This window comes from Orycteropus afer, unplaced genomic scaffold, assembly GCF_000298275.1.
Source record: "Orycteropus afer afer isolate SDZICR_OR568_19922 unplaced genomic scaffold, OryAfe1.0 scaffold00196, whole genome shotgun sequence".
In the NCBI taxonomy this organism is placed as follows: Eukaryota; Metazoa; Chordata; class Mammalia; order Tubulidentata; family Orycteropodidae; genus Orycteropus; species Orycteropus afer.
In genome coordinates, this window is record NW_006921783.1 from 6411449 (window position 1) to 6433567 (window position 22119).

A 22119-nucleotide genomic window follows, 5' to 3' on the forward strand; every position below is an offset into this window, starting at 1 on the left:
GTACAGATTGGGAAAAAATATTTGGCAATGACATATCTGACAAAGGACTTATCTCTAGAATTTATAGAAAACTCCAACACCTCAATAACAAAAAGACAAATAACCCAATTTAAAAATGGGCAGAAGACATGAATAGACACTTCACCAAGGAAGATACTCAGGCGGCCAACAAACATATGAAGAAATGCTCACGATCATTAGCTTTAGAGAGATGCAAATAAAAACAACGAGATACCATCTTGCTCCAGCAATAGTAGCGAAGTTCAACAAGACAGAAAATAAATGCTGGTGAGGATATGGAGAGATTGGGACTCTCATACACTGTTGGTGGGACTGTAAAATGGTACAACCTCTGTGGAAAGCAGTATGGTGATTCGTTCAAAAGTTGGAATTAGAAATACTATTTGACCCAGCCATTCCATTACTAGGTATATATCCTAGAGAAATGAGAGCCAGGACAAGAACAGACATATGCACACCCATGTTCATCATAGCACTATTTAAAATAGCCAAAAGATGGAAACAACCTAGGTACCCATCAACTGAGGAATGGATAACCAAACTTTGGTACATATACACAATGGAATACTATGCAATGCTAAAGAATAATGTAGAATCTGCAAACCACCACATAAAGTGGATGAACTTGGAGGACATTATGCTGAGTGAAATAATGCTGAGTGAAATGTCAATCACAGAAGGACAAATATTGTAGTAGTTTGTTATTGTAAAAACCAAGGAAGGTTTATCTATGGAAGGAAATTTTCTTTGTTGGTTACCAGGGGTGGGAGGGTAGGGTAGGGAACACTGTTAGATAGGCAGAGATAAGTATTGATTTGGGTGAAGAGAAGGGCAATATACCAAATGTCAGTGATCAACATGGTGGCACTGAGGAAGAAGACGACATAGAGAGATACACGGGAGGTATAGACAACAAAGATGAACTCTTTTGCACATACGGTACTGCGTTGTCAATGAAGGCAAACATGGGTATATGGGTGGATAGATGGATGGACAGGTTGAACTATTATGTATGTCTATGAAGCGGGGAGTATACCCCAGACCATGTATAGGGTTGCTGGGTTGGCAGAAAATGTCCCTATAAGTGTATTTGTATGATCTGAATTCCCAGGTGTATAATAGAGCTGACAAGGGACAAGGCTTTAGGCACTTCTTAGTCACAGCCAGCTACCCAGAAGAACCGAGTAGTTGAACATGTGACTTGGGACCAAAGTCGCAGGGGACATCAAGCTCAATTGGTATAACATACTACACAAAACACTGTTCTACCTCCTACTTTGGCGAGTAGCGACTGGGATCTTAAAAGTTTGCAAGCAGCCATCTAGATGCAACGATGGGTCTCTCCTCGTTCAGATCAAAGAAAAATGAAGAAAACCAAAGATTCATGGAAAAAATTAGTCCTAGCGACTAATACACCATGCGATCAGCAGCCTATATGACTATGAGACCAGAAGAACTAGATGGTGTCCGGCTACCACTGTAAACCACTTGGAAGGGAATCTATGGAGGAGATCCTAGATAGAGAGGGAGAACAATGTGGAACAAAACTCAAAATCATTTGGGGGAAGAAAAAAGGGGGAACAGGTTTGCTATAGAACTTGGTGGAACCACTGAGACTATGACCCCAAGCTGCCCTTCAGGTCTGGAATTGAACCCACACCTGTGGCTTTCAGCCAAACAAAAGATAGGCATAGGAGTTGAACATTTACTTGAGGAGATCTCCTTGGAGAGAACAATCATGGGAGAAAGTAGGGCTGTTTATGCACAGGGAGACAGCTCAGGGGGCAGGAGTGCATGGTGGGATGGACAAAGGGAACAGGTGACTGTCGAGAGGAAGTGGGAGGGGAGCTGTTGCATTGTGGTGAACTGTAGTCAATGTCATGAGACAAAGTGTATGTGAACCTTTGTATGGAAAGTGATTTTGCTCTGTAAATTTTTACCCAAATCACAATTTAAAAAAAAAAAAGGCAAAAGAATAAATGGGCCTTTTTTATATGGTTCTTGCCTATCTTGCCAACCTATTTCCTTACTTCAACCATTTCAAAATCACTTCTTGTTCCCCAAACACTAAACTCCATAGTTCAGTGACTTTTTACAAGTTTTCTAATACATTATTCGTCTTAAGCTTTTACTGTCTGGAACATACCTACTTAGCCTTAAGATTCAGTTCCAGCTTGAAACTTCTCAAGGAAGCCCTAACCTCTCCCTTTGGCATCTAGTGTTCCTTTCCATTATAGCACTGATCACATAAAATAACTGCTTGTTTATATCAGGCTCACCCATAATACAATGAATTGACCTCCCTGAGTGCAGGGGCTGTCTCTTATCGTCACTAAGATATTGCCTAGCTCAATAAATATTTGCTGTATAAAATGAAGTGTAAGATGATGTTGAGCAAATGGTTAAAACACTGGTTTCTCAACCTTTTTTCTATGTATAATTTGTATGCATAACATAGTCCCATCAGTAACATCTCTCAATAGGCAAAATACTTCTCATTGAGGCAGGGTTAGGGCATGAGATGATGTGTGAGTGCTGGTTTCAAATAAGTGAGTTAAAATATTATGTACAGTATATCCTAAGGAAGAATAACACAGACAGTAGATCCCATAGAACACTAGATCTCCAAGGATATGCCAATCGCTATTTGGGTACTTAAGCAAAAAAGAACCAAGGGAAAAACACAGTATGAAGCCAATTTAATTCCAATCCTGATGTTGCCACTCTTAAATAAAATAGAATCAGCCTTAAAGAGTATAGTATTGATTTCACTATAAGGGAGGGAGGGAAAAGGAGGAGGAAAGAAAGAGGGATGGGTGTGTTGAATTATTTCAAATTAACTGTAGCATCAGGTACAGGATAGGAAGACACAATCATGACAAGCTAAAGAACCATTTTTTAAGGGCTTTAGTGCCTAGCTTGTCTGTGGGAATCAATTATCACATGTATACTCAACTGTCCACTTAACATCTTTACTTGGATAACTGACAGATACCTCAAAATGCATATGTCCAAAATCAAATTCTTGATCTTGCCCATCCCCATCCTGAACCTCTGTCTTCCCTCAGAAAATGGAATACCGCAAAGCCTTTTAGCTGGCCTCCGTTTCGGCTCTTGTTTTCCCTACCCTACTGATTACCTAGTCTGTTCTTAATATAGCATTTAGAGTGATCTGGTAAACACTTCTCTGCTCAAACTTCCAATGACTTCCCTTCTTACTCCGAATAAAAACCTCTAATCTTGTGTGCCATTATGCTCCCCTTGCCTGCTGCTGATTTTGCACAGATCAGGCATACTCCTAACCTCATAGTTTTTGTACTAGCTGTTTCTTCTGACTGGAATGCTCTTGCTCCACAAATCTGCATGGCTCATTTAGGTCTCTGCTCTAATCAAACATTATCTTCTCAGGGAGGTCTTCCATGACCAACCTATGTATGAAGTGACACCATCCACCCACCCCAGCTCCAGGCTCCCTCTCCCAGTCTCTTTTCAATTTTCTCCACTGCCCTCACTACCATCTGACATACTATTTATCTGTTGATTTATTGCCTATCCCCAAGGCACCAACCCCAAGTTTTAGGAGGGAAGGGATTTTTCTTCTTAAACTTTCTATTGGAATTTGGGTGAAAGTTTACAGAGTAAATCAGTTTTCCATTCAACAATTCACACAAATTTTGTTTCATGTCATTGACTGCAATCCCCTCAATGTAACATCACTCCTTTTACTTCCTCCCTGTGTTTCTCCTTTCTGTTCATCTCTTAACCCTTCCTGCCTTCTGAACTTTGTCCTTGGTAACAAATGCTGCCCTTTTGATCTCAAATGATTGATTGTTCTAAGGAGTGTGTACCTTCCTAGAGTTACTGTTCACTTTGTAGACTTGTCTACTGTTAGAATGAAAACTGAGCGAGAGGAGTAAGTTCGGTTCCAGGTCTGAAGGGTGACCAAGGGCCATGGTTTCAGGGGTTCCTCCAGTTTCTATTTGACCAGTAAGCTTGATCTTATTTTATGACTTTGAGTTTTGTTCCACATTTTTCTCTCATTCTATCCAGGACTTTCTAAAGTTACCCTTTCAGACCAGTCGGTAGTGGTAGTCCAGCACCATCTAATTCTGGTCTCAGGGTTGTGGAGGCTGGGGTTCATGTGGTCTTTTAATCCTTTGGACTAATTGTTTCCACATGTCTTTGATTTTCTTCACTCTTCTTTGCTGTGGACTTGGAGACACCAACAGTTGTTGCACCTTAGATGGCCACTCACAAGCTTTCAAGACCCCAGTGGCTACTCACCAAAGTAGGACGTAGAACACTATCTCTGTGGACTATGTTGTGCCAACTGAACTTGCTGTCCCGAGACTATAGTCCTGAGTCCCCACACCCAGCAATTCACATCCTCTCACATTTTTTATTATGGCTAAGAAGTTTTCATAATTTTGCCCCTTGTATGCTCTACTATATTCATGGATATATTTGCAGCATATGTAAATACATATGTAAATATCCTCTGTCAAACCTATGTATATTCACTGGTATAGTCCCATTCTACTTCCCACACCTGTTCAGCCTGTATGTCTATCTATGTATCCACTCAGATTATTATTATTACTGCAGGATTATGTGTGAATGAGTATTTACCCCTATTACTTTTAACTCTCATACTCTTCCCAGATTTTTCCTTTCCTTGATCATTTTGTGCCAACTTCCTCTTTATTGTATATTGCCTTCCCCTTCACCCAAATTAATGTGTATCTACCCTCTAGTTAGTGTTTATCCTCCCTTCCTCTCCCACCCCTTGTAACCATCAAAGAGTATTTCTTTTGGTGTGAAAATTTTCCCTTGACTTTTTATAACAGTGGTCTCATACCATATTTGTCCTTTTGTGATGAATTTCACTCAGCATAATGTCCTCTAGGTTCATCCATGTTAGGAGATGTTTCACAAATTCATTGTTGTTAACATTGAGTACTATTCCATTATGTGTAATGCACCACAGTTTGTTTATCCTTTCATCTGTTGATGGGCATTTTGGTTATTACTGTCTTTTTGCTATTGCAATAGTGCTGCAGTGAACACAGGTGTGCATATATCTGTTTATGTCAGGGCTTTTATTACTCTAGGACATAAAAGATTGGTGGATCATATGGTATTTCTTGAGGGTTCTGATAGCATAGTGCCTAAGGCATCTGACTACTAACCAGAAGGCTGGCAGTTCAAACCTACCAGCCACACCTTGAAAGGAAGACTGGGCAATCTACTTCTGCAGAGATAATGCTTCAGAAACCCAAGGAGGGGTCACCATGAGTCGGATTCAATTCGACAGTAGTGAGTTTTGTTTTTGGTTTAGATAGTATTTCTATTTCTAACTCTTTAAGAAAGCACCATTCCATTTTCCACAGTGGCTGTTATCATTTTATAGTCCCACCAGCAGTGTATGAGGGTTCCGGTCTCTCCATACACACACTCACCAGCATTTGTTGTTTTCAGGTTTTTTCTTTTTTTTTTTTTGAACTTTGCTATTAGTGCTGGGATGAGATATCTCATTGTTGTTTTGATTTGCATCTAATAGCTAATCACTGCAAGCATGTCTTCATGTATTTGTTGGCTGCCTAAATGTCTTCTTTGGTGAAGTGTCTGTTCATGTCCTCTGCCCATTTTCTAATTGGACTGTCTTTTTGTTGTTCAGGTGTTGAAGTTTTCCATAAATTTTAAAGATTAGCCCCTTCTCCAATATGTTGTTGCCCAATTTTTTTTCCATCTGTGGATTCGTTTTTTACTCTTTTGATGAAATCTTTTGATGCACCTAAGAGTCTAATTTTTAGGATGTCTCAGTCATCTACTTTATCTTCTGGTGTTTGTGCATTTTTAGTTATGGTTTATTTATGCCATGTATTAGGGTCCCTAAGTTTGTCCCTATTTTTTCTTTGATGGTCTTTATAGTTTTAGGTTTTATATTGTCTTTGATGTCACTTGAGTTTATTTTTTATACGGTTATGAGATACGGCTCCTGTTTCACTTTTCTGCAAATAGATATCTATTTTTGCCACCATTATTTGTTTAAAAGACTATCTTTTCCCTATTTAATGAGTTTTGGCCCTTTGTCAAAGATCAGCTATCTATGGGTGGACGGATTTACTTCCGGGTTCTTAATTCTGTTCCAGTCTATGTTGTCTGTTGTTATATCAGTACCAGGCTGTTTTAAATACCATGGCTGTGTAGTAGGTTTTGAGATCAGAAGCGTGAGGCCTCTTACTTTGTTCTTCATTAGTCGTGCTTTACTTATTTAGAGTCTATTTCAAGGATGGAAGGGATTTTTCATCTCTTGTTCACCACTGTATATATCCTCAGTTTCTAGAACAGTGCCTAGCACAGAGTGCCAATAAGTGTACAGTAAAAATGTTGTGTGCTGTTGATTCTAACTCATAGTGACTCTACAGGACAGAGTGGAACTTCTCCATAGGGTTTCTAAGGCTGTAATCTTTATGCAAGCATATTGCCACATCTTTCTCCCAAGGCAAGGCTAGTGGGTTTGAACCATCAACTTTTCAGTAGCAGCCAAGATCTTAACTACTGTGCCACTAGGACTCCTTTTCAATAAGAATGACTGTAAAATGTATTATTCAAAGTTCCTGACCCCATTTGGGTTTAGATGAGACATGAACTAGTCTAAAGGGTTTAAAAGAATAATACTTCGCAAGTTTTTTCTAGAGTACTTCCCTTAATAGAAGAGGAAAGTAGGAGCATTCACAGGGGTGCAGGTAGAGGGAAGGGTCAAGACTGGGGTATAATTTGAAATACTCCACCATAAGAATACAATTTCTTTGAGTTCTATGTAACTCCATGATACACCTTGTGATAATTAAGTTTGTGTGTCAATTTGGCTGGGCCTGGTTGAGTGGCTGGGCAGCTGGATGTAGTATTCCCCATAATGAGACTGGTAATCAACTCCACGGTGGAATCTACTGTGAGCAGTTGAGTAGCTGCTTTAGGGATGTGGTCTGCTTCTTTGGGGAACAGTCTCTAGCTTATGGCATGCTTGAACCCTGCATGTAGCCGTGCTGTTGTTCAGCAGCCTGCCATGCTCTGCCGACCTTGGGACTTTCAACAGACTTGAATTAATGGCTTGCTGTGTGGTTTGGAAACATCAGGACTGTGCCTTTTTATCTGTCAACCTTGGCTTGTCAAGTCTCAGCAGCCAGCAGGTGTCTGAGTGAAGAAAAGCCTCTAGCTTCAGTGGGCCGGGAGCAGGAGGCAGAGCTGAAAGCCTAAGGTTGAGGGGCTTTCACCCAGCTCCTAGAGCCTGGCACTTGGAACTTGGACTTAAAGCCTCCAAACTGTAAGAGAATGAACTCCTGTTTGTTGAAGCATCTCATCTGTGGTATATTCCCGTCAGAGTGGCACCAGGTAACCGAAACACACCTATATACATTTTAATATGAAAATGTATTTCTCCATTACTTTTCAGTAAAACTGATGCTCCAGGAAAATGTGCCATATAAGTAACTTTAAGTAACTCCGAGCATGACCTAGCTGTGGGTCATGACCAACTGGTATTTCTTAAAAGTAATATAGTGGATGAAACTGGCACAATGAAATAAAATTAAAAATATCATAGTATATCTCATAAAGAGTAAATGTTTCTTGAACCTGTCTGTTTTATGTACGTGTGTACAAGTGAAATACATTTCTTATTTTGAGTTGCAATTAAAATAAAAAAGGTAAAAGTCACAATACTCACACACAAAATTAAAAACAAGCAGTGAAGAAATGGGTTCAATGAGCTAAGGAACAGAATGCACACCTCAGGTCTGTTCTGAAGATACATAAAGCAGATCACAGATGGTACTAAAAGAGCAAATTGCCTAATCCTCTCTGTTCCTCTAGTTTGTCACATGTAATGTGCCATAACAATATTAACTTGCCTCTCAGGGGCACCAATAGGAAGAGCAAATAGAAATGATTATAAGGCACTTTGAAAATACAAAAGCAGGCTATAAATGCTTAATAATAACAATGATTTTTAAAAGCTACTTTCAGTGGCTGCTGGAGAAAGAGGAGCTTGTCAGCTTCAGGCTGTAACCAGCAATTAGTTCCTTTCCATAGGATAAGAAGCTTACTGCGGTAGCTCCGGCCTCTTTTTGGTGCCACAGCTGGAGATAAGAAGGCTAAATTAATATTCTAACCTTGTTCCAGTGTACTCAAAAGCACCATAAAAAGGTATGAAATGAACTCAGTCTGAACTCTGGCAAGTCAGGCACAACAGACACTGCTCACCACAAGTAACCAAAGGAGGCACTGACACAAGAAATATCAAGTCAAGTGCTATGCAGCTCACCTTTGAGATTATATCACCTCCTATTCTATGATATCACTTATGACCTTTCAAAGTCTCTGAAGAATATTTTTGCTTTTATTTCTCCTTTCCATTTAGCTTTTGGAAAAATTATTTGCAGGCTGGTCCAAGCTAGGACCAGGCAGTGACGCCAACCATCTCCAGTTCTCCGAGGAATGATCAATCAGATGTGTTTTAAGCACCACACAATCTAGTCAACAGATCCCAGGGGACTGGTGCTGAGTGACAGGTTTTTAATGGCACTGACTCCATCTGTGTGAGATACGTCATCTGAGACGCAAACAAAACTAGTCCTTTCTGCTAGCTGCTGGAGTGAAATCCACCTGTAGTTCTGTATTCCTGTTCCAACACCAAAAATCTTTGAAATCTAGTGTCTTATTCCAAACCATACTTACCAATACATTATCTGAGAATTCAGAGATACTCTGACAAAACAGAAGGCTCTATCTACAATATCTGATGTCTGAATACAGTTAAAAATATAGCAGAAATCATGAAACTCATCACAGAAAATGTCAATTTACTTTCTTTTTGATGCTAATTAAAATTTAATCTGAACAGCATCTTCAGTTCCCCTTCAAGGTTGATTCAAATAAGAACGCTCTTCCTATATTTTTTCCTAGTCCACCCGGTGGGTCAAGTGAATTTCATGAAAGTCCAGCAGCCCTCCAATAGTTCCAATCTGCAGCAGATTCTACATAAAATCTATACTTAATTATTCTTAGGAAAAGTTAGGACATTTTTTACTCCAAGAGTGTGTGGAGAGTAGAACCCTTCATAGGGAAAATTTGACAGGTTCTTCTCCTGATAAAAGCAGCCATTCCATGTCACTAAGCTAATTTCCCCTTGGGCAACAATGCACACTTCAACATTTGAAGCTTTCATGTTTAAATAGCTCTCAGAATGGAAAGGAAAGCTTTGAGCAGATTCTCCAGATGGTCTCTTAAACTGTAAATCCTCTAACAGCACATACAATTACTGAGGTTTAAAATGGTAACGAGACCTTAAGAGTCAATTTCTTTTAGTGGTCCTTGCTTTGAAAGGAGATGAACAGAAGCCAAAAGATACTAAAACTGAAATCCATGAAATCCTCCTGTAGTTCCAATTCTAACTAATATCAATCTTGAAGAATTCTCAGTTTTGACCATACATTAGAATGTAGGCAGATCAAATCTCCAGGGCACCAAAGACTGTAAAGTGATGTGGCTAGGCATTGGTTTAAAAGGACACTTGGATTAAACTGTCAAATCCTCTGATTTAGGCAAGAGTAATTAAGATCTCTAGAGCTGTCCATTGGGAGAGTGCCAAGGCACAGCAAGGTCAGAACTGTTGTTAGGTGCTGTGTCAAGTCAGTTCCAATTCACAATGACCCTATGTACAACAGAACAACACACTGCCTGGTCCTGCGCCATCCTCACAACTGTTGCTATGTTAGAGCACAATGTTGCAGCCACTATGTCAATCAAACTTGTTGAGGGTCTTCCTCTTTTCTGCTGACCCCTCTACCTACTACACATGACATCCTTCTCCAGGGACTGTTCTTTCCTCATAATATGTCTAGAGCACATGAGATGAAGTCTCACCATCCTTGCTTCTGAGGAACATTCTAGTTATACTTCTTCAAAGACAGATATGTTTGTTCTTCTGGCAGTCCATAGTATATTCAATATTCTTCACGAACACCATAATGCAAAGACATTGATTCTCTTCCATCTCACTTATTCATCATTTAGCTTCCACATGCAAATGAGGCAACTGAAAATATCATGGCTTCTGTAAGGTGCATCTCTGTCCTCAAAATGGCATCTTTGCTTTTTGAAATTGTAGAGGTCTTTTGCAGCAGATCTGACTAATGCAATATATTGATTTCTTGACTACTGCTTCCATGATTGGCAGGGCGTGGCAGGCTACTGAATGAAGACTCAGCTACATGCAAGGTCCAAGCATGCCATAAGCTGGAGACCTTCTTCAAAGCTGTTTCTTATACACTGGAAGCAGATCACATCTCTAAAGCAGCTACTCAGCTGCTTCAGTAGATTCCACCATGAAGTTGATTACCAATCTCACCATGGAGAATAAATACATCCAGCTGCTCAACCACTAAACCAGGCCCAGCCAAGTTGACAAACTTAACTACCACAGCCACTTATAAGCTTTTAAGATCCCATATGCTACTTGCCATAGTAGGAAGCAGAACTCTTTATGAACTATGTTATGCCAGGTGACCTATATGTCCCAAGACTATGGTACTAAGCCTTCAATCCCATTATCTCAGTCCCATGAGGTGTTTGGTTATGTCTAAAAAATTTCCAAAACTGTATCCCCAAAGTAATTTGTTTTTATTTTAAAGAGGCACACAGAACAGCAACAGAAAAGGTTCTCAAAAAGTTAAAACAGCAGCTGTGTTCTATTTTCCTAGACACCTCCAATCTTTGAAATAGATTCCATTAGAGGCAATTAACTCCTAATATTTGCTCTCCCACTTGAGAAAATGAATTTGTCATTGTGGTCCTGAGCTCAAACTTGGGAGGAGACCCACTGAGTAAAAGGGTATTAAGTCAGAATCAGAAGGTACACTGCAAGGCCACTGAGAAATGAGCGGTAGTGGTAGTGTTTAGGGATGCTAAGATGAGGCTCTGGCCTTTCTGAGTTTGGGTCAAGAACTAGATACATGTGATGTTTTTTAAAATGTCCTTAAATGGAAGTAAAAACACTCATTCAACAAAAATTATTTATTAAGCACCTACTGTGTGCCAGGTGAAGGAGCGCTGTAGGAGCTGCTTCTGTAAAGATTTATAACCTTGAAAATCCTATGGGGCAAGGAGTTCTACTCTGTCCTAAAAAGGGTCACTATGAGTCTGAATTAACTCAATGCCAGTGGATTTTTTGGTTTTGGTGTGCCAAGCATTGCTCCAAGCAATGGGAGATATACTAGCGGAAAAAAAGACAAAAACTGCTGCTCTTCTGAAGTTTACATTCTAGTAGGAGGGGAACAGAAGAGGATAATGAATAAACAAACAGTATTTAAAATGTCTTAAGTGCTATGTGGGGAAAAATAAGAGTAAGGGGAATCAGGCATACTAGGAGTAGAGTAAGGAGTCCTCATTAAAAAGGTACTATTTTAGCAAAGACCTCAAGTAGGTAAGTAAGTAAGTCATGTAGATCAGGAGATTGTTGTTATTTGCCATCGAGTCGGCCCCGACTCCTAGCAACCCCTCCTTGGGTTTCCAAGGCAGTTATCACCACAGAAGTAGGATTACCCAACCTTCCTTCCGAGGAGTGGCTGGTGGGTTTGAACCGCCAGCCTCCTGGTTAGAAGTCAAGTGCCTTGGCACTATGCTACCAGAGCTCCCAGATCAGGAGATTAGGACAAAGAAATTCCAGACATAGGAAACAGCCAATCCAAAGGTCCTGTGGCAGTACACCTACTTGAGGATTACTGAGGAAGCCAGTGTGGCTAACAAGAAGGTAAGGAATAGGAGATGTAGTCAACAAGGTAAGGTGGCATGGAGGAAGGCACAGATCAATCACATAGGACCTTGCAGACCACTGTTAGGACTTTGGCTTTTATGCTTAGAAAAATATTAATGGAAGTTCTTTCTGGTGATATAAGCCTGAGTATAAAAAGCAGTGGGAGCTCTGGTACCATAATGCCTAAGGCATTTGACTGCTAACCAGAAGGCTGGAGGTTTAAACCTACCAGCCACTTCCCGGAAAGAAGTTGGGCAATCTACTTCCATAGAGATACCACCTCGGAAACCCAAGGAGTTATGAGTTGGGTTCAACGTGACAGCAATGAGTTTGGTTTTTGGTTTATAGAAGGCAGTTGTATAGCAAAAATTGGGCAACTTTCACAATTCTTAAAGGATCTTATCTATGTAAAAAGAGCCACTGACAGCTGTGTGTCCCACAGGGAACCCAGGGTCAAGGGAAAACAATGCTGTGTTGTATCTGTTCCTGCTTCTGGTAATTTCCTCATTTAAAAAAAAAAATTGCACCTTTGGCAAACTAAATCACGAACTTACAGCAGCAAATGTATTTCTGATCTCCTGTTACACTATACTGACCAATCTAGTTATTAATTCAGAAACCTTTTTACAAGTCCTCAATTCTGTCTTCCTTTAGAAGCCTACAGCAGAAGTACTCTATGTAGCTTCAGCTGCCAGAAATAATCAGCAATATTTTCACAGGCCTCTCAGCCTGCTTGACAGACATATTCTCAAAACCCTAAGGCCTTATCTTAAAAAGGTTCTGCCAGACTTTTATACAGGCTCTAAACCCAAAGGCACCAATCTTTCTCTTTTCCCCCTTAATGACAGCTATGTGTATCTCACTAAGACTGGCTTATATGCCCTTGGTTGTAGCTGCAACATCTTAGAATACGATTTACATCAATGGTCAGGGAACAATATGTTGCTGGAAGGGGTGGGGATGCATGAGCTGTTCACTGTATAGGGCTTATTGTTAGCAATTTAAAAATACATTCAATACACACTGTGCTGAATCACAAAATGGTGAAGGCAGAGCTAGTAAACTATCAGTTAAAATGATTCAACATTCCACACTCCAGTCTGATATGACATAGGCCAAAAAACCCAGTGGTAACTCATTAGAAAAGACCTCAGTAATGAGCATAGATGAACATTGTTGTTGTTATGTGTCACTGAGTTGTACCCAACTCATAGTGACCCCTCCTTGGGTTTCTGAGGCAGTATCACTACGGAAGTAGATTGCCCCATCTTCCTTCTGAGGAGTGGCTGGTGGGTTTGAACCACCAGCCTTCTGGTTAGCAGTCAAGTGCCTTAGGCACTACACTACCAGAGCTCCCAGATAAACATTACTCATCTTAAAATCTCAGGGTTAAACTATACAAGAATCTAATCTAGGTCGTAGATAATAAGCATACACTCTCAGATCAGTAACCTGTAAGTTGGAAATCAAACAGTGTGCTTATGCACTGCCAGTTATATTCTCTGACCTTATGTGGACTAAAAGAGGGCATGTGGATATCAAGATGACTGGGCAGATGGGCAGACCACTGTGCACAGATGCTGTCTCTGGATAACTTCACTGGGGAAGCAAATTCTAAGAAGCAGGTCACATAGAGAAGGCACAGAAATTGTCAGAAGCATAGCATGCATGAGCAGTTTGAGAAGTTTTGTTGTACCTGCCTCAGGTACTCTAAAGGACAAAATCTCACAATAGCTCCCAGAAATGAAGGCTACCACAAAGCTAAGGACCATCATTTATTAAACATGTTTCAAAAATCATGTAGATAACAATTTCCTTAATCTCCAAATGGTAACTCGTTCTAACTGCATTCACCAGTGTTGACAGTTCTAACCATTTTTTATTTCCTATATAATTAGATCAAGAAAACTGACATCTGTTTAGAGAACAAACAAATGTCTTTCCAGACATTTAGGGTTTCCCAACGTGAAATAAAAAGGAAAATAAAATTCAGACTGAGTATATTTTCATTATAGGCCCACCTGCCTGATTTTCAGGCCCTGCATGCCTTGATTCAGAGGGAAACTTATTTTATAATTCCCCAAGATGTAGAACTAGGATCTGCAAATTGAATCTAAAGGCAGGCATATTTTAGTTCAACACAAATAACTTCCTAACAGAGTTTTACGAAGATGGAACAGGCCACTTTAGGTCGTTAAATCACTGGTAGTATTCATGTAGAGGCTGAGACTCCAACCATTGCTGATATATAGGGTAAACTCTACCAGAAATAGGTAGGATTTGAAACAAACAATATTAAAGTTCATTCTTTCCAACTATGAAATTTTAATTCTTCATGTGTGCACAATCCCATAGCTCAAAAATTTTTCTAAAGTTTTATTTTCAAGTTGTATGTACCTCAGTATCATGGAGTATAACCTGTACATAAAAAATAACCTGTACATAAAAAATTATGAATAAAGCAACTCTTCACCTATGTCATTAAACATCATGCTATAGAAAAATGTAATAGAGTAAAAATGAATAAAGGATGAACATAACTCTCAAATGGACTTCAATCTAGCTCAGGAAAATCTCAATGAGCTCCCTTTAATTTCAACCTAAAATGTATAAATGAAAACATACAGAATAGAAAGAGAACCTGTTTTATATATATTCATAATTCAAAGTTTCCTACTGCATAAAGATCATATGGTTAAATCTATTTCTAACAATTTATGAAACTAAATAACAAAACTGATTCCATTTTCCATCACTGATTCCTATTCTAGATATTTCACATAAGTAGGATAATAACTATATACACATACATACGGGAGCTCTGGTAGCGTAGTGCCTAAGGCACTTGACTGCTAACCAGAAGGCTGGTGGTTCAAACCCACCAGCCACTCCTTGGAAGGAAGATGGGGCAATCTACTTCCGTAGTGATACTGCCTTGGAAACCCAAGGAGGGGTCGCTATGAGTCGGGTCTGACTCAATGGCACATAACAACACAACGACACACATACATACACAAAGTTAATATATTACTAAGACTATTACCTACATATTGCTAATGGAGTATGTTAGATGCTGTCCTGTCTATAAGGATATCTATAGGGTTATTTCCAGAATCTGTTTGTGTGACCTTTGTCTAAAGCCCATAAGATGTAGCACTTAAAGGACACAATGTCTAATGAATCAGCACTGTGGTCCCATAAAGGCAATCAGAGTGCACAGTTCTCAACTGTGGATCTTGAAGACCAAGGAAGATTATAATACTGAACTTGTTTGGTCTGCACAGCAGTCAAGAAAGTCAGCAAATGCCAAGCTGGTTTGCTTCATTTGATGGAAGCTGCTGAAAAGGTCTTCCATTTGGAAGCATTTACCAGTTTTTCTGGTACAATAGCTACAGCTGTGGGATTCCTGAAAGTGAATGGACATATGCAACACATGAAATATCAGGGACAGGCACCATCTGTAACCAATTCTCTCACAGTCTGGGATTGCAATGTAGGAGAAGGAAGGGACAGAATTTTCAAAGGAGGGCCATATACTAGCAAATATAACTTTGGCCGACAAAGATACTAAAGACATGAATAAATAGCACCAAGACTGTGTCCTTTGCAGCTAAGCTGGCATGTTCAGCACTTTTTCTTCTGTTAAAGGAATTGAACTGTTGAATACTGCCTTGTTTTAGAAGAGACATCCAAAGGAAAAAAACTAAGAGACATATGTCTATTTCTTTTCCCTAATTAACATTCAGCCTCCTATTCAACAATTTTCATGTGAGTTTGATAAATAAAAAGCCATAGATAGGGCAGGGTCAATTATCAATCTATGTTCTTGTTGTTGTTAGGTGCTGTCGAGTCGGCTCTGACTCATAGTGACCTACGTACAACAGAATGAAACACTGCCTGGTCCTGTGCCTGCCTCACGATTCTTGCTGTACCTGGAACCCATCAGGTACAGCCACCATGTCAATGCATGTTGTTGAGGGCCTTCCCCTTTTTTGTTGACCCTCCACTTTGCCAAGCATGATATCCTTCTCCAGGGAATGGTCCCTTCTTACAACATGATCAAAGTAGGGGAGATGAAGTCTGGCCATTTTCACTTCCAAGGAGCATTCCGGTTGCACTTCTTCCGGGACAGATTTGTTAGATCTTTTAGCAGTCCATGGTATGTTCAATACTCTTCACCAACACGACAACTCAAAAGCATCAACTCTTTTCTGGTCTTCTTACGCACTGTCCAGCTCTCACATGCATATGAGGCGATTGAAAATACCATGGCTTGGGTTAGGTGCACCTTAGTCTTCAAGGAGCCATCTTTGCTCGTGAGCACTTGAAAGAGGTCTTCTGCAGCAGATTTGCCCAATGCAAAACGTTCTCTGATGTCTTGACTGCTGCTTCCATTGGTGTTGACTGTAGAACCAAGCAATATGAAGTCTTTGACAACTTCAATCTTTTCTCCATTTATCATGATGCTGCTTATTGGTCCAGTTGTGAGGATTTTTGTTTTCTTTATATTGAGGTGTAATCTATATGGCACACTGTATTCTTCAATCTTCATCAGTAAGTGCTTCAAGTCATCCTCACTTTCAGCAAGCAAAGTTGTGTCATCTGCGTATCTCAGGTTGTTAATGAGTCTTCCTCCAATCCTGATGCCATGTTCCTCTTCATATAGTCCAGCTTCTTCCATTATTTGCTCAGATTATTGCATTATTATTGCATACAGATTGAATAAGTGTGATGAAAGGATACAATCCTGACACACTCCCTTCCTGATTTTAAACCATACAGTGTCCTCTTGTTCTGTTTGAACAACAGCCACTTGGTCTATGTCCAGGTTCCTCATGAGTACAATTAAGTGTTCTGGAATTCCTGTTCTTCTCATTGTTAACAATAATTTGTTATGATCCACACAATTGAATGCTTTTGCATAGTCAATAAAACACAAGTAAACATCTTTCTGATATTCTTAGCTTTTAGCCAAGATCCATCTATATCAATATATAGGTATATTCTAAGGCTCCTAATAAAAGTGGTTAAGTGCTCAGCTGCTAAACAAAAGGTTGGCAGTTCAAATCCAATAGCTGCTCTATGGGAGAAAGATGTGGCAGTCTGCTTCTGCAAAGACTTACGCTTTGGGAACAGTTCTACTCTGTCTTATAGGGTCCTTATGAGTCAGAATCAACTTGACAGCAATGGGTTTGTTCTACTGGGTTATAGAATGAAGAGAAGAAGCATTTTAAAACAGATGCTATAAGACTTTCAGTAAATTAAAAATCACATTTAAGTTTCCTTTCTCCTAGAAGAATTTGTTATAATTAAAGAAAATTTTTAATGGCTTAAGTTCACAAAGACAAGGAAGAAAATAAAAATTTTAGTAGCTGGAAAACAGATGAATGAGCAGCAATACTATAGAATCCTCAAAGGTTTAGGACTGGTAGCAGCTCTGGAATTGTATGGAGGGGAGGCAGGGGAGTGTTGCTAAAATAAAGAGGATTGCTTAAAAGCCGTAAGATACCACTAGAGTCTTAGATCCCTTCTTCTGTTCCATGCTGCTGGGCAGCTGCCTTAGTCCCTCAGTCCTAGCATAAAACTAAGATTGATCATTTTAGAGAGGATTAAACAGATGTCACCTAAAAGGGGGATGGCAGGCATGGCCAAGAGGTGGTGGATTAAGTGAATGCTGAGATTCTCTACTTCTTTTTTCCAACTTAGCACCCAAAACACTGACAGCAATTCTTTATATTCTAGACAGGAGACTTGAAGATATTCTCTGAAGACTCAAACCAGTCTAAGAGGAAAGACCCAAAGACACTGAAATGAAGCATTCTAACTGCCCTCAGTGATAGGCAACTGGCGTGCTTGTCTTGGGCCTCATAGTTTAGAAGACTATATTCTGACCTTCCCCTGGTTTTCTCAAAAACACATTAGCAGAGGAATCCACGTGAATCTGCACAAAAGGAACATGCAAAAGTCCCTGGCCAAATAGTCCCAAGCCTACTTCCAGGGTCTGCTTGAGACACTTCTGCTGGTCAATTCTCTTGAGGGTCAGTAAGTGCACCCCTAAGCCCCAAAGCTGGCCAAGGGGCAGGAGTAAGACAAATGAGGAGAGGAGGTTGTGCATCAGGGTTCTCTAGTTACACTCTTGAGTGAACAGATGGGAAATTTCAGTAAAGAAACAAATGGGAATTCTAGAACTGAAAAGTACAATATCTGAAAGGAAAAATGTACCAAAAAAGGCTTAACAAAAGATTGTAAGCCTACAGAAGAAAGGATCAGTGCATGGAAGATAGATAAAAAGCAATTACTCAATCTGAAAAACAGAAGAGTTTAAAAAAAATAAAATGGGGGCAGAAAAATATTGAGCCTCAGTGAGCTGTTATAGGACAGTATCAAGTGGTCTAAAACATGTGTAACTGGAGTTCCAGAAGGAGAAAAGATGCAAATGGTTAAAAAAAAAAAAACAAAAAACAAAAACTCACTGTCAAGTCGTTTCTGACTCATAGTGACCCCCACTGGGTTTCCGAGGCTCTAAATCTTTATGGTAGTAGATCACCCTGTCTTCCTTCTGCAGAGCGGCTGGTGGGTTTGGACCACTGACCTACCCGTTAGCAGTCAAGTGCCTTATCCACTATGCCACCAATCAAAAATCTGAACATTGACTGGATATTTGATGTTAAGGAGTCCTTGTGAATTATTTTTTAAGGTACGAGAATAGCACTGTGGTTGTTTTTAAAAGAAACCATATGCTTTACAGATATACTAAAATACAGATGAAGTGATCTAATGTCTAGAATATGCTTAAAAATAACATGAAGCAGGGTCATGGATAGGGGTAGAGATGAAACAAAATTAACCATGGACTGGTAATTATTGAAGCTAGATGATGAGTACCTAGGAGTTCATGACACTATTCCGTTTATTTCTATGAAGTTAAATTTTTTCTGCAAAAATTTTTTCTAGATCAAAAGAGAGAGAGAAATAAAAAAAGGAAAACAAGAAAAAAGAAATGATTGGTCCAGGAGGGTCACCATCCAAAAGAGTTCCAATAAGAGAAAACAGAAAATGAAAAGGAGATTATCAACAAAAAGTTAATGAAAAATTTCCAGAACTGAATAACACAATGTCCAGTATGAAAGAGTCCAATGAGTGCCCAGCACAACACTGGATAAAAACAGACTCACACTGAAGCACATCAGTGAAATTTCAGAACGCTGTGGATAAACAAAGGATTGCACAAGCTTTCACTGAGAAAGAATGGGTTGCAGAAAAGAATTAAGAATCAAAATGACTCAGGACTAGGAGGAAAATTATTTGTAACCTACAATTTTATACACTATCTATCAAACAAATGTGAAGATAGACTAAAAGAAGATATTTTAAGACACGTGAGCCTTAAAGATTGTATTTTCTGCATACCTGTTCTCAGGAAGCTACTGAAGGATGTGTTTCATCAAAATGAGGGTGAAAACCAAGAAAAGGAAGATGCAATAGGAGGTCCAGCAAAGAGAGATGAAGGGAGTGAATCCTAGGTTGATGATGGAGATTCAAGGATGAAGGCTATGTTTCAGGTATTCAAGGAAATCAGTTCAGATCAGAGTAGATCAAAAGACACCAGAAAGGACTGACAGAATATTTTAAAAGGTTCTGATCTATGTGGAATTTAAAAAACTGGCAGAGCATTTGCAACTGCATTATAGTTAAGAACATAGAAAATTAAGCAAACTAAAAGAGACAGATATTAACTTCAATTTTTACAAAAAGTTTTATGGGGAAAAAACCATCATAGCTTCTAATATTGCTCAGTTCTGAAGAGCATATACAAGTGTAACAGTGTAAAATAATGAACACCGATTTAAGCAAATTTTAATATAGCTCTAGCAGGAAAACTGAAAAATTCAGAAGTAGCAATGCAAACTTTTGCCTCCATGGAAGAAGAAATTGGCGGCCATGCTGGGGAAGATTTCCTTAACTAGTTATAGAGCTAGTTGACTCTTTAAACTGTGCTTTTATAACTTTGATAAAAATTAAAACTTAAAATTTAAAAGAATGAGGTATCAATGTTCTGAGTTTCGCGTCTGTGAAAAAGGAAGCCAAGGAGCTGTGAGAACTCTATAGCAACTATGCAAAGACCATGAGTATCATCCTAGGGATGAATACACCTAGGTTATAATTATGCTGTCTTCTAGCAGTACACTGAGTTGAAGAAGCAGTCACTAGCCAGGTGTCAAGTTTAAAGAAGTATATTGGGAAAATGTTTCCAAGCAACTAACAGAGATGAAATGAAAAACAAGCACATTGGAGTCATAGAAAATTCATTTAGAGAAAATTGACTTAGACATCTGTTAAGGTTTTTGTTTTATTTAAATAGAAAGAATAAGTTTTCTTCTTTAGGAATATAATTAGATGATATAAATAAACTCAAGAGAGGTTCCAAATTAGGGCAAACCTAACTTTACTTTGTGTAATATTTACAAGCTGGACTCACAAAAGCTTTCACAACCAATATCAACATAGTAGAACAATTCTAGGTTCAAATCTTTATTATGTATTTCATTCCTGCCTCTGAGGTATAATCTGTTCCAAATTTTAAGAGATAACAATGTCTTTTTAACCTTAAAATGGTGTTTCAAGCTGATTACAAGACAATAAATTGTTTAATGAAAACTTTTTATAGTAAGTGTTCCATTATATTTTTAGCAGTTAGGTTTATTTCGTCTATGTATTGATATCAAATTAACCAAAATAGCTGAAACTCACACTACTTTCAAAATCTAATTTTTTCAAACCACAAACATTTTTCCGTTCCTGATTTTAAAAACTTGAGACTAGAAAAGTACCATTTTTTCCTGCATGAACTCTTGAATATAAACATGCAAATATAATGTTTAAATGCCAGCTCAATCTTTACCTGGGTTTATCTGGATCTACACAGTCTATGTTGTTGCAGTCAAATTTTGATTCTTCTTACTCATATGGGGACAAGCATAAAATGGAAGTAAACTTACCTTGAGCTAGGCATTAGTTTCAACTTTCCTTCACCAGGTACTAAATAGAGCTACTCATAGGGGGTCAAAGTTTCTTTTCTACTTCTTTTTTCTTTTTGCTTATCTTCTCCATTGGGAAATGCCAATTAATAAGAAAATAGGGATAATTATGACATTTCTAAAAGAAGATCCATGGGGAAAATTTGGAAAATCAGTAGTCAAGTACAGTTGTTTTTAAGGCTGCTTTTTATAATGTCCAGGTTTGTAAAAACTAAAACTTACAAGTTCTATTTATCATATCAATATTTTTGAAGGAGGAAGACATACTTATAACGGTTCCTATCCTGGATTCTCATTTTGCTGAATGCTTAGGAAAGCAAACTGACATTCATTTGCTTACTGCTTGTTTTCATTTGAAGAGAAAATTTGCCCTGGTTTCTGTGGCCCAAATTCCCTTTCCTGCTTTTGAAGTAAAGCATTCTTGCACCCATGCTGACTGTTCTCACAGTTAATATGTTCTTGTATGAGGCTTGAGGCTCTGTGGACCAACGGGAGGTTAGATTTCAATGAAAAGGAAGCAGATGTACATTTGGTTTAGTTAGTTACTTCAGGATCCTGTGCTGGAAGAAAAGCCCCTTTACACATTACTCTCATCATAGTAACAGCCAATTCCATCTGCGTAGTAATCCTTGTTTTGTTCTTCTAATCTGAGCCAAGTTATATTGTGACTCATTTATCTTCACTCTAAGTCCTTATTCTTTTTCCTGAAAAAGAAGCAATCAAGTACTGTGGCAAAAAGGTGCCTAGTGAACTGGCAAACAGGTCTGGCGTGTTGGTATTTAAACTACTGCAGAACAGTTAGTTTCAATTCTAAGTTTAATTCTGTTGATGTCTCACTATCAGTACTTGTACCTCACCCTGGTATTTCCAGAGGACTGAGCAATGGAATCCCACCTGTCTTGATTCAAGGTTTAATCATTTAAAGCCTATCTTATAGTTCCATTAAGACTGTGTTCTATCATCTCAAGTTCTTTGAGAGGTGGAATACCAATCCTTTTCTTTGTTGTGTCTCTTCTGACTGTCCTTCACAGTGTATCTTTTCCTCATCTTTTTTCTGTTGCTTTTGTTCAACTGTAAGCTCACTTTCACAAGAGATTGTTTCGTTTGGAGTCCTGATAACCCTAAATTTTAGAATTTCTGCTAAAGGGCTTGCAGTGAATTGCCTGATGTGGCCCTTCTAGCCATTGTCCTCCATTCTGTGATGTTTTGTAAATCCCATTATCCATGCCTATTTGGGGTGGTGTG

The 22119-nt window shown here is 39.0% G+C and overlaps 1 protein-coding gene across 1 annotated transcript in view; it reads right to left on the reverse strand.

Annotated features, from left to right (window-relative positions):
* Positions 1–22119, reverse strand: part of AP2B1 (adaptor related protein complex 2 subunit beta 1) — a 171184-nt gene that overhangs the window by 24469 nt on the left and 124596 nt on the right. The window contains exon 18 of the mRNA XM_007947936.1: positions 7767–7793. Coding sequence (XP_007946127.1) covers positions 7767–7793 — 27 coding nt within the window. The remainder of the gene's footprint in view (positions 1–7766; positions 7794–22119) is intronic.